The sequence below is a fragment of the Tiliqua scincoides genome, chromosome 6 (genome assembly GCF_035046505.1).
Source record: "Tiliqua scincoides isolate rTilSci1 chromosome 6, rTilSci1.hap2, whole genome shotgun sequence".
NCBI classification, from domain to species: Eukaryota; Metazoa; Chordata; class Lepidosauria; order Squamata; family Scincidae; genus Tiliqua; species Tiliqua scincoides.
Window position 1 is genome coordinate 83,892,178 of NC_089826.1, and position 13,680 is coordinate 83,905,857.

At 45.6% G+C, this 13,680-nt stretch overlaps 1 protein-coding gene across 2 annotated transcripts in view; it reads left to right on the forward strand.

The window, feature by feature from the left end:
• The window catches only part of SH3BP2 (SH3 domain binding protein 2), a 35,062-nt gene extending 33,849 nt beyond the window's left edge, over positions 1-1,213 (forward strand). For both annotated transcript variants that reach the window (XM_066632256.1, XM_066632257.1), the window contains one exon: positions 218-1,213. In XM_066632256.1, the coding sequence (XP_066488353.1) occupies positions 218-355 (138 nt within the window). In that variant the 3' untranslated portion in view covers positions 356-1,213. The remainder of the gene's footprint in view (positions 1-217) is intronic.
• The last annotated feature ends 12,467 nt before the right edge of the window (positions 1,214-13,680 follow it).

Consider the following 13,680-nt stretch of genomic DNA (forward strand, 5'->3'; position numbering starts at 1 on the left):
TATATTTTGGTATATATGAAAGGGAGAGTTATAGAACTCTCATCTGAAGATTGATGAAACTTAGAATTGTTAACATTCTGGGATGTACTTACAACAACATATGGAACTAACAGGTTCTATGTCAACTTTACTATATGTTTAAGTGAGTTTTTCTCTTGTCATGGGAAGTTTTTTGGGTGGTCAGTGACTTCAAATGTTCATTTTAATCTTGCAACAGGACTCAAAGTTTTACCTGGAGGCAGATGTCCCGTTTATGGACCTTAAAAGTCTGGTTGAGCACTATGCTTGTCATGTTTTGCCAAGCCACAACAATCTGAAGCTCCAATTTCCTTATGGTTATTGTGGACCAAGGTGACACAGCCTGATATTGGAACATTTGGTGCATATTGGATTGTAGGATACAAGATTTTCTTTCCTGAAAACTACTTGTGAATATCCACGTTGGCTTTGATTTTGTTTTTCCTGTACTTTCTGATCAAAAAAATCTGGACCCATTTCATCTTATTCTCCTATAGACTATATGGTTTCACTGAATGATTTATCTGGTTCCCTTTGTTTTGTTTTTGGATTGGATTGCTGGATTCCACGTAATAAATAGGCCACGTCAGAAGAGGACTGATAACAGTTTTGATGTCATGCTGTGGCCCTTGAGCATTCAGCAAAACTGCTGCTACATATTCTTTTCACATAGGAGTATGATGTTGCATGAATTTCAATGGGCAAACGAAACTGACAGAACTGCTAAGAGAGAATTTCTAACAGCAAAGAGCTTATGACTATTCAGTATTTATTTATTTTTTCTGGTTGGTTGGTTGCTGAGTTGGCACTAGTGTTTGACAGAATATTGTAAGCTATAAATATAAAAAATGCATAACATGTTTCACATAGGATAAAGTTGGTTGGTTTTATGTTGTCTGTTGTAACATGTTGGGATGGTCTTCAAAGAGCAGAAAGCGAGAATGAATTGGGGGGTGTGTTTTGCTTTTTCCCATCTCTGCCAAATACATCAGTTTAAGAAATTATTAACCAGATGATTAAAGTATAAATTCAAGTTATTAATTGAATAGCTGCATGTTTTTAAAAAAGTTGCTGAATTTAATTTAAAAAATGTCCTATATTTCACAATCGTTCTGTTATAAGACTTATAATGATTTATTGTGACTTATGTAAAATATGAACCTCACTGAACTAGGTTTATACAAAGAATTATCAAACTGAGATTTGTATTAAAACTTTTATGATAATTTCATGTGTTATCTGGTGCAGTATTCAAGTCATCCGTTGATTCACAATATCTTGCATTATATATTTCTTGAAACTCTACTCCCAAAGAGAGATATCTTGGAGATGAGCTTCTTCTAAGAAAGCTATCACAATACTATGACAAAGACGACTTCATGTTAAGTGCAGAATAAGATGTTTCAAGTGGTATAATTCACTTCTCTGAAATGGGATTATCTTGTGATAGATTGCACTCCAGCCTTCCTTTAGTCCCCCATCAGATATACAGTTGTTCTGTGGGAAAACACATCCATGTGTGAGTCATCATATCCATGAGTTTCCAATCACAAAGGGATTTGTGACCACAGGTTCATTGCAATCCAGGGGTTTCTTCATGGCAAAAGCCATGTGGCACTACCTTCCCCTGGCACTACCAATCACCCTTCAACAGACTTCATCAGCCTGCATGTATCCCAGCTTGCTAGCCGAAAAGGGTGGTGGTAGCTTCCCCCTGAGTGTTCGCACTTCTGAGGGCAGTAAATGTTCTGGTCCTGCCAGTCACAGAAGGATTTACATGCTTTTTGTTTCCTGTGCCAGTGTTCATGGAAGGCTGATTTGTTCATGCTGGAGCAATTCTCCAGCCAGTCATTGAGCAGGCATAGAATTGTGCCCCCAAACAGTTGCTCAAGCAGCTACACTCAGTAAAACAGATCTCAATTCTAAATGTAATTTGGTATGTGTATACCTTTTTCCTGGCAGTAAGCCCCATTGAAGAGTGACAGTGGCACTCAGCGCCGAGAATGGTGAGCTGAAAGCCTGAGCTGACTTAACTTGCAGTTAGTTCCTTTTCCAATTTCTTGCTTGCAAGTCCCGATATCCTTTTTGAGATGTCATGTGATGACCAGAACTGGCTATAATACTCCATAAGTGACCTTACCATCAATTTGTATAAAGGCATTATAATAATATTGGCTAATTTTATTTTATTTTATTTTTTCAATCCTCTTTTTTAATGATCCCCAACAGATACCTTTGCTTACAGTTCTGCATGCAAAAAAGAATATCACTGTTGTTCATTTTCTCAGGGTAGATAAACAAATTAAGGGTTACCCAAATGTAAAAATTAGGTTATTTTGTGTGATAGGAAATCACCATGTATGGATGCATGCTATGAGAGGTACTAAACAGAGGGTCTCTTCTCGCCCCACAAAGTCATGCTACACTGTTTTCAAAGTTTGTTCTGCCCCTTTTGACAGCTCTTGCGGATCAATGAAATTCCCTGACACTATAGCTTCATGAGTTCCAAAGGGAATCAGCTGTATCTGTCTGAGGCTCTAGGAGAGTTCTGGCTGGTTCTGCATTATCTCAACCTGCAATGATGTATTGCACAGGACTGATGATGTCATTTAACCCTTTCTTCTTTCTCAAACAAGACACAATCAGGCTGCCTGCAAATATCCAAAACTGCTGTTTGGTGGGAAGTAGACCATACCTAAAGGGGCGCTTTGAATCCCTGAACAACACAACAGTCCTTTTGTAAGGGTAAATGATAGATAAAGCACCCCTTCTCTCCCTGTCTAACTCCCAGGCAGCTCTGCAGCCCTGTGAGAAGGTGTGAACGGAACCAGTCCAGTCCTTTCAGAGATGGGGTTCAAGTGCGAGTGTGGGAACAATGCCTTGGTGAGAGAACAAGCTTTGCAAAGGAGATGAAAAAGAGCTCTGGACACAATCAGCAGTGGAAGCTACACTGACAAGCTCAAAGTATTGCCCAGACTGTGACCTACCGAAAGCACAATGGTGGTGGTGAGTGATGCAATGGGAAATGGAGGGGGGCAGTCTCCGGTCAGGAAATGCAGCTTCTGAAAGCAAAAGTTACTGGCCAGACTCAAAAAAGGTTACAAAATTTGTAAGTGGAAAAGTGGTGCAGTGCCCTCCTCCTTGCACTTCTCATTCTGCAAGAAAAGAGTGCCAACCATAGGAGAAGTTAGGTGATAGGCTCATGCTGGAGGCTTCTTACTCTCCAGGTGCCTCACAAGTGAACACATACTTAGGACAGGCCCTAGGAGCTGCATGGTCCAATTGTAATCATCTTTTGCAGGACCCCAAGTCCGCAGCCAAGTTCTGTAGAATCTTAGAGATAGAAATAAAATTTATTACAGAGTTTATGGTAGAATGGAAAACAATCGAAAGGGGCACTTTAAAAGTGCATGGATCTAAGCACATTTAAATATAAGATGTCATATGCGTAAGCCTACAAGTAAACAAAAAGTGTAAGTTACTTTTGAAAAGTAATACTTATAAAACCACTTGTTTTACGATGAAATGATTTAGTAAAAATATTGATTTTATTTTTACCCTAGAGAGGGGCTTCCCCTAATGGCAGAGCCCAGTTGGGAATAACTGGCCCAATTGGCTTAGCCAGCCCTGCACACACTCTTCCTCTCCCTGCCATGGATGATCCCAGTCATACAGCTCTTTACTCAAGACTTTTCCAGCGAGCCCTGGCTCAGTGAAATTGCACCAATGCAGACACAACCTACAAGAGGCCCCAGGTTCAATTCCTGGCCATGGACTCCCATGAGAAAGGGCTGGGAAGGGATATAAGCCGGCATGGAGCTTGTGCTGTACAGTTGACCAGCTGTTTGTGATAAGTGTCAAAGATAATGGCTTTGAGTGAAAACACCCATCTATAAATTATCTTTGGCAGGGTAGTCTTCCTCTTTGAGTACGCTTTCAAAAGAATTTCTACAGCAATTTAAGGTTGCAATGGGACAAGACTGCATTACTTTTTAAATTCCATCTCTTATGCATGAAGAAGCTGAGTCCCATGTTTTCACAGATGCAGGATTACTGGGGCAAAGTTACTGTGGTGTCATCTCTCTTTCATCCTAAATAAGAACATCCAGTTCTTATTGAAAATATTGGTTTTCTTTTAGTAATTTATTAAGTTAAATACAATGATGTTTGCTGAGATATTATTCCTGTTACAGGTATATCTATTTAAACAAGTACAACTTTTTAAAAAGCTTCATGGTGATGCGGGAGAATGTGGGAAGTCAATTCTATTAAGAACCTTAAAGTGCAATTCTATATGTTTACTGAGAAGTAAGATCCATTGTGTGTGTATAGCACTGCAGCCTTATGGTATGAAGGTGTTTTTTTTTTTTATGATATGCCCTAGCAGCAACTGTTACCCTGCACATCCCTGATCTTGGAAGCTAAGCAGGTTCACGCCTGGTTAGTACTTGGATGGGAGACCGCTTGGGAATACCGGGTGCTGTAGGCTTATACCATGGTCTTTTGAGACTGAAGGTTGCCAACCATTTTTTATGATTAATGCAAGTCAGTTCCAAAAGGGGAGTTGCTGGGTTAGTATATTGCAGAAAAACCAGGAGGAAAACCAATGTGTAATTAATCTGTGGAACTCCTCACCACAGGATGTGGTGATGACGTCTATCCTAGATGCCTTTAAAAGGGGATTGGACAGATTTCTGGAAGAAAAGTTCGCCTTGGATTATAAGCCATGATGGGTATATGTAATCTCCTGGTTTTAGAAGTAGGGTGTCTCTGAATGTCAGATGCAAGGGAATGGAACCAGGATTCAAGTCTGCGGTTTGCTTGAGTGCTCCCTACAGCATCTGGTTGGCCCCTGTGAGATACAGGGAGTTGGACTAGGTGGGCCTTTGGCCTGATCCAGCAGGGCTCTTATGTTCTTATGAGTTTGTTTGTAAGCATTTCAAAATGCCAATGCAATTGTGAATATAGTCCTTTTTTGCTATATGGTAGGTTGATAGTATTGTCGATTAGGAGAGTAGCTTATGACAGCCTTGTAGTATAGTCAGGACGAGAGTCAGGGCTGGGGCCCCTACGCGAAGCCTCTAATAGGCACCTATCCTGCCTCTTGCTGGTGCATTGGGCACTGCTTGAGGGTTCAGGGGCCAGCTCCGCAGGGTGAGGCCTTCTGATGGGTACCCTGCCTGTCTAACCCTTGACTCCACCACCATCACCTCCACCTCTACCCCAGCATAGTTCGGTGCTATTAACTAATCTCCAGGTGTTTGGTGCGTGTTTTGTTTTAGTAAAAAGGAATTTGTTGTTGTTGTTGTTGTTGTTATAAAAAGGGAAATAGGTATGAACTGCAAGAGAGGAGATTCTGGTTGGACATCAGGAAGAAATTCTTGACAGCAAGGCAGCCATTTTCAACCACTGTGCCATGGCACATTGGTGTGCCGCAAGTGGTCCACAGGTGTGCCACAGGAATTTGGGGGAAGGTCATTTATTAGTAGAGCCAATGGGGGATGTGAGCCCCCTGCTGGCAGCATGGTGTGCCTTGTCAATTGTCAAAAATCTGAGGGTGTGCCTTGACAATTTTAGTGCCTTGTCAGTGTGCCATGAGATGAAAAAGGCTAAAAATCGCTGTGGTAATGGCAGTGTGGCAAAGGAACAGATTGAAGAGGGAGGTGATGGATTCTCCCTCAAAGGGGATCTTCAAGCAGAGCTTCAGCATGCACCTGCTGCAGATGCTCTAGTACAGGGGTGTCCAAAGTTTTTGGCAGGAGGGCCACATCATCTCTCTGACATTGTGTCAGGGGCCAGGGGAAAAAGAATTAATTTACATTTAAAATTTGAATAAATTTACATAAGTTTACATAAATTAATATACTAGAGGTGGAACTTATATGAATGAATGAAGGTCTTGCAATAGCTCAAGGCCTATAAAAGGCCTTGCACAAAGCAAGGCTGGCCTTTTCTTTGCTGCCACTACTGCATCACAGACGTGAAACAGCAAGCAGGGAAGGAAGCCCTCATCCCACAGCTCACGCAAGAGATCAAACAGTCGCCCTCATGCTGAGAGCAGTTGCGTTGGGCCAGTGCGGGCTCCAACAAATCTCTGGAGGGCCAGAGGTTCATTGGAGACTGGGGGCTCCCTGAGGGCCACATTGAGAGACCTTGAGGGCACCCCTGGTGTTTGGGACGGGGTTTGGGCACCCCTGCTCTAGTACAGTGGTTCTTACACATTTAGCACCGGGACCCACTTTTTAGAATGAGAATCTGTCAGGACCCACCGGAAGTGATGTCATGACCGGAAGTTACATCATCAAGCAGGAAAATTTTTAACAATCCTAGGCTGCAATCCTCCTCACGCTTACCCAGGAGTAAGTCCCATTTGTGTTTTTTTGCCTGTTTTTTTTTAAAAACAGGCCCATTTTTTAAAAAGTCCCATTTGTTTTTTTTCCTGTAGTTGTTAAAAGAATATACATAGTAGCATGTTAAAAGTACAGGTCTGAAGCATTTCCCCAAATGCAGTTACATACTATGGGAGCATCAAGTCTAATATATTAAAAATAAAATATTGAATGGGGACCCACCTGAAATTGGCTCGTGACGCACCTAGTGGGTCCCGACCCACAGTTTGAAAAACACTGCTCTAGTATTTCCTGCCAGAGGTGGGTGTGTGGACTAGATGACCTTGTTGGTCCCTTCCAACTCTAAGATTCTGTGAAATGCAGATGGCACTCTGAAAATGGAGTGGGATAGGAAATGATTAACCCTTTCTCTGAAGGGTATTTTAGCAATCAAAACCTACCCCACACCAGCTGTCCCATGTATGAGGGGTTCCCTCATTTTTCCCCTACAGAAAGTAGCCAGTGGGATTGTATTGGTCAGGAAAAAAAAACAGCCTGCCGGAAAAGTGTTAATTACAGCTTTCTCCGCCCCATGCTACCCTCCCCCCATGCTACCCTGATCAACCATTGCTCCGTTTTTGTTTTGTTCTGATTGTAAAACAGGGCTTGAAAGGACTGTGCTGCAGATTGCTTCCCTCTTCTTGGCATCTTCTACCAGCTGGGTGCTGAAGCAGTACAGTATTTTCCATGTTCATCTGAGACTGTGAAAGTTCAGACTTGCCACTGGTGAGCAGGTGCAAGGCGAGACTGATAACTTCCATTGCAGCCTGGGTTGCACTAGTTGCAACTAAGCAAGGACTGTACTGCAAGTCCAACCACAGTACACTTATTTGGGGCAGGGGAGGTAGTGGGTAGGTGGGAGAGAAAAAGCACAGTGGGAAGGGTGGGACTGCGAAGTTGAGTGCCACAGCAGTCTTGCATGGGGGGTGATTCGAAGTTGAGTGCCACAGCAGTCTTGCATGGGGGGTGATTAACCCTTTCCCCTCCACACCATTTTTATAATAAAAAGTGGGGGGCCCACCTGTTTTCTCCCTTCCTATGGAAGGCCCCCCCCTTATTTCCCCCTGGGTGAGATAGCAGAGGGGGAGGCAATTTGCACTGCACAGCTGACCTGCAGGAAATGGTTTAATACCCTGTGTCTTACTGCTCCAATAAACAATTTCCTTTAAAACCAACCAACCAGTCCAGGCTACTGAAGACTGTGTAACAGCACTGACCCACCTGGCAGGGTTGTTGTAAGTTGCAACCTCCCTTGCAGCATTTAACAGTGAGCGGCCTACACTCCAGGGTTGTCATAAGCAACCATCTTCCAGCCACAGCTCTCACCCTGAGCTGAAATTTGAGGACAACAGCAATGATAACGTTTACCTTTTAGTCCTTAGAACTGCCCCCCCCCCATGTTTAAAGCAGAGAGCAACCCTTGCACTCATTTTTGAAGTGAAATACAACCTGGGTAAAAACAGCATGAAAGTTGCAACTACTTTTAAGTTTCTACTTGGTGCGGGTGTGTGTGTGTGGAGGGAGACACACTACAGAACAGCTGTTCTGCCTTCCTGGATTGTGGTTTCCTAGGGGTAGATGGCTTTTCTGTTGATAACAAAATAAAAAAACAAAGCACCACTTTTTTGCAGTGTAACAAAAACACAACAAAGCATCACATTTTTCCATTGTGACAAAAACACAAAACCCCACATTTTGCATTCACTGTAATAAAAACACAAAACCCCACATTTTGCATTGTAACAAAAACACTATATTTTGCATGGTAATAAGCACAAATTCCACATTTTACACTGTCATACAAACCACAGCAAGCCCCGTTTTGCATTGCAACAAAAAAACACATCAACGCACCCCATGTTGCACTCATTGTAAGCAAAGCACAACAAAGTACCACACTTTGCATTGTAGTAAAAACACAAAACTCCACATTTTGCATTGCTACGAAAACACACTAAAGCACCATATTTTGCATAGTAATAAAACTACACAACCGCACATTTTTGTACTGGAACAGAAACACAACAAAGAACCAGATTTTTGCATTGTAATAAAAACACAACACTATATTTTGCATAGTAATAAACACAGCAGCCCCCATTTTGCATTGCAACAAAAACACACCCCGAACACCATCTTTTGCATAGCAATAATACCACAAAACCCCACATTTTTGTAGTGTAACAAAAACAAAACAAAGCAGCACATTTTGCATTGTGACAAAAACACAAGACACATTTTGCATTCATAGTAATAAAAACTCACAACCCCACATTTTGCACCATAATAGAAACTATTGTACTGGGACCCCCAGTTTGTATTGCAGCGAAAACCCACCACAACACCCTGCTTCGCATTCATTGTAATAAAACCACAACACCCCCCATTTCTCCAACCCCAGCCCAAGATAGTGAGCAAGGAGCCTCTATATTGCGTGCGTGCGTGTGTGTATGTATGTATGTATGCAGTGCTTTTTTTGTAAATAAAAAGGTGCAGGAACTCACAACTTGTTAATCTTTTATTTATTTATTTATTTATTTATAAACCATTTTTTATTGGAGAAATAAAATATTTTTTATGTGCTTCCCCCCTAAAGATGAACTTACTTATGCGTAGACATGCATAGGATTGGGCTGTCAATCTCCACATCCCCTTCCCCCAGCTATTTTTTCTACACATGGGGAAAAATACTGTACAGATGCACTTGTAGCGTGTAGCATGTAGTGTGGCACTACTTCGAGGAGAGGAAGTGAATGGATTCCAGAAAATGGCTTACATGAGTTCCATGTAGTAAAATTACTCTAAGCAACTGTGGGAGTAAGAACAAAAACGGAATTCTTACACGAGAGGGGTCCTGAGGTGCACATAGAAACAGCTACGTTTGCAAACAAGCGATTAAATGTGGTTTAATTCAGGTATGAGAATACTCTGTGTCTTTGGGAAGGCGCTTGGCATGCAATTGTATGTTCTCTGCTGCCCTGAGCAGCTGCGGTGCATTGCTGGAGAGGAGCTGCAAACGCTGGCTGGCGGAGGGCATGCTTGTGGGGGAAGGATGAGGAGGATCTCTGGCAAGGCTGGACAGCACGTTGTACACACGTAGAATCCCTTTTCACCAGCCCTTAGCATGTGAAAATGGGTGCAGATATATATCTCTGCCAGGATTAAGAGCCCAATCCTAGGTATGTCTACTCTGAAGTAAGTCTTGTTCTAGTCAATGGAGCTTACTCCCAGGAAAGTGCCTAGGATTGCAGCCTAAGAGCCCAATCCTATGCATGTCTACTCAGAAGTCCACTTTAGTGAATGGGGCTTACTGTGAATAGGATGGCAGCCTCAGGGCCCAATCCTGTGCCTGTCTACTCAGAAGTCAGTCCCACTAGAGGCAGTGGGGCTTCCTCCCAGGAAAGTGTGGAGAGGACTGCAGCCACAGAGCCCTTCCTCTGCCTGTCTACTCAGGCTGCAAGGCTATGACACTTTCCCGGGAGTAAGCCCCATTGAACACAGTGGAACTTACTTCTGAGTAGACATGCTTGGGCTCTCAGGCTGCAAGGCTATGTACCCTTTCCCAGGAGCAAGCCCCATTGAGCACAATGAGACATACTTCTGAGTAGACACTCCTAGGCTCATGCTGCAGATTGGCACAGGGCTGCACCAGCCAGTTTCCTTCCCCTCCTCCTCCGCCAAGCCAGTTCCTGGGCGTTCTGTGGGTGCCGCAGCCCGTCCCCCCCCCCGCCCTCCAGCGGCTTGGAAGCTGCGCTGGGAAGCAGAGCGCAGGGGGAGGGGAGGCGAACTGGGTTCAGGTGAGAGCTTGGAGATGGGGGCAGGAGGAGGTCGTTGTGCAGTCAGGCAGGGGCCAGGCGCCCACCCACCCTGCAACCCCCAGCACCCATCCAGCGAATGCCTCTATTTTGCTCCCCCCTCCTGGAATGCCTCCAAAGGGGAGGGGCCCCTGCAAAAAGGTGCCGGAATTCCGTCCCCCCCTGTTCCATTAGAAAAAAAGCCCTGTATGTATGTATGTGTGAACCCCTGGGGGCTGCAGGATAAGAATAGGCCCTCAGTTTGGCTGTACTTGTCGTAAGAGGTGACTAAACAGCCATGGGGTAGATGGGACTCATTAGCCTAGGAAGGCAGCTCATTTGAGAGAAGGAAAACTCTGATCCCAACCTACACTGCCTTATGGGCCAAAGTGTGCAAACTGTTACCCTGCAGATGCCGGATCCCGGAAGCTAAGCAGGGTCAGGCCTGGTTAGTACTTGGATGGGATTCCGATTGGGAATACCTCTGCCTTTCCATTGGACCATTTGAGCGACGTGGAGGGATTTGCTGCATGAGAAACAGTCTATCCTCCATATATACTTTACCCAGACTTCGCGCACTGGAGAGGACACTGTTCCAGAACCACCATTCAGAGTGTGATATCATAGCCTTCTGAGACTGAAGGATGCCAATGAATGAATGAATGAATGAATGAGTGTGTGTGTGTGTGTGTGTGTGTGTGTGTGTGTGTGTGTGTGTGTGTGTGTGTATAAGAAGATAAGAACAGCCCCACTGGGTCAGGCCATAGGCCCATCTAGTCCAGCTTCCTGTATCTCACAGTGGCCACCAAATGCCCCAGGGAGCACACCAGATAACAAGAGACCTCATCCTGGTGCCTTCCCTTGCATCTGGCCTTCTGACATAGCCCATTTCTAAAATCAGGAGGTTGCACATAGGTCACGCCCATCAGCAGCCATTTGCCTTCCTGAGCTTTTGTAAACTCACCTGGGAAGGCCAGCCCCCTTTCAATCAGGAAGGAAGGAGGGGGGAGGAGCCAGCCAGGAGTATAAAGCTAGGCAGGCCATCGCGTGAGGCTCTCTGCAGACGCGTGTGGCCTCTGGGAACCCAGTGCCTCTGGGAACTAAGTGCCAGGTAAGGCACAAGAGTTTAGCATCTGGGCGAGTTCAGCAGCAGGGCGAGGAGGCCAGGGCCCCATACACTGCCCTTCCTCTTCCCTTGAGAAGAGGGCTGCTATCCAGTGTACAGTTTTCAAAAGGACCCCTAAATAAAACAACAACAACAACAACAAAAAAGCTGTGCAGTCAGACAGCCAGCAGCAGAGTGGGGGCTATCCAGTGTTCTGCATCGAGTGCCACATGTATGATTATATGCCTCTGGGCCATAAGTCATGGGTGTGTCCTCGGTGCAAGGAGCTCCAGGGTCTCAGGGAACGCGTCCGCTCCCTTGAAGCCTTGGTGGCCGACCTGGAGAAGCGCAGGCAGCCAGAGGAGGACCGTGGGGAGACTTCTGGGGACGATCAGGCTTCGTCCCAACCTCAGGCGTGCAGCTCCTCGGCTGCCCGGGTGGGAAGTCTCGGGACTGGAGGACGTCATCCTGGAGAGGAGGGAAACAATCCCCTAGGGGGGATCCCTTCTCCAGGGGATGGGCCCGTATCCGAGCGCACTCGGGATACTCCTCGGCAGGAGGGGGGTCGGGGGCTTCTTGTAGTGGGGGATTCGATTATTAGAAACATAGAGAGGGGGGTTTGCGACGGATGTGAGGACCGCATGGTGACTTGCCTGCCTGGTGCGAAGGTTGCGGACATCACTTCTCGTCTAGACAGGCTAGTAGACAGTGCTGGGGGAGAGGTAGCGGCTGTGGTGCATGTCGGCACCAACGACGTGGGCAAGTGTAGCTGGGAGGTCCTGGAGGCCAAATTTAGGCTTTTAGGCAGGAAGCTGAAAGCCAGGACCTCAAAGGTAGCGTTCTCTGAAGTGCTACCTGTTCCACGCGCAGGGCCAGCTAGGCAGGCGGAGATCAGGGGTCTCAATGCGTGGATGAGACGGTGGTGTAGGGAGGAGGGGTTTAGATTCGTTAGGCACTGGGGAACGTTTTGGGACAAGCGGGGCCTGTACAAGAGGGACGGGCTCCATTTGAACCAGAATGGAACCAGACTGCTGGCGCATAACATTAAAAAGGTGGCAGAGCAGCTTTTAAACTGATCCCTGGGGGAAGGCCGACAGGAGCCGAGGGGCATCCGGTTCGGGACTCCTCATCCCTATGGGATGAGGATGGGGAGGTTAGAGAACAACAAGACAAAGGCAGGGTAGGAGAAGAAATTGGGAAAGGTAGGGAGATGGGATGTGATAGACAGTTTGGCACAATGAGAGGATGCGGGGACAAAGGAGCGAATAAGCAGCCCATCCTGGGGCATTCCGTGTATAAATGCTTTTATGCGAATGCCCGAAGTCTACGAGCAAAGGTGGGAGAACTGGAATGTCTGGTGACAAGGGAAAATATTGACATAGTGGGCATAACGGAAACCTGGTGGAATGCGGAGAATCAGTGGGATACCGCAATCCCGGGCTATAAACTCTACAGGAGGGACAGGCAGGGGCGTGTTGGAGGTGGGGTGGCCCTTTATGTTAAGGAAGGGATAGAATCCAGCAAAGTAGAGATTGAAGGTGGGTCCGACTCCACTGTAGAATCTCTGTGGGTTAAATTACCAGGCTTGAGCAGCGATGTAATACTGGGGGTGTGCTATCGTCCTCCAGACCAGAAATCTGATGGGGACCTTGAAATGAGGAAACAGATCAGGGAGGTGACAAGGAAGGACAGGGTTGTAATCATGGGGGACTTCAATTATCCTCATATTGACTGGGTCAATTTGTGTTCTGGTCACGATAAGGAAACCGGATTTCTTGACGTGCTAAATGACTGTGGCTTAGATCAGCTAGTCACGGAGCCCACCAGAGGACAGGTGACTCTGGATTTAATTTTGTGCGGTACGCAGGACCTGGTTAGAGATGTAAACGTTACTGAGCCATTGGGGAACAGTGATCATGCTGCGATCCGTTTTGACGTGCACGTTGGGGGAAGAATACCAGGCAAATCTCTAACAAAAACCCTTGACTTCCGACGGGCAGACTTCCCTCAAATGAGGAGGCTGGTTAGAAGGAGGTTGAAAGGGAGGGTAAAAAGAGTCCAGTCTCTCCAGAGTGCATGGAGGCTGCTTAAAACAACAGTAATAGAGGCCCAGCAGAGGTGTATACCGCAAAGAAAGAAGGGTTCCACTAAATCCAGGAGAGTGCCCGCATGGCTAACCAGCCAAGTTAGAGAGGCTGTGAAGGGCAAGGAAGCTTCCTTCCGTAAATGGAAGTCTTGCCCTAATGAAGAGAATAAAAAGGAACATAAACTGTGGCAAAAGAAATGTAAGAAGGTGATAGGGGAGGCCAAGCGAGACTATGAGGAACGCATGGCCAGCAACATTAAGGGGAATAATAAAAGCTTCTTCAAATAT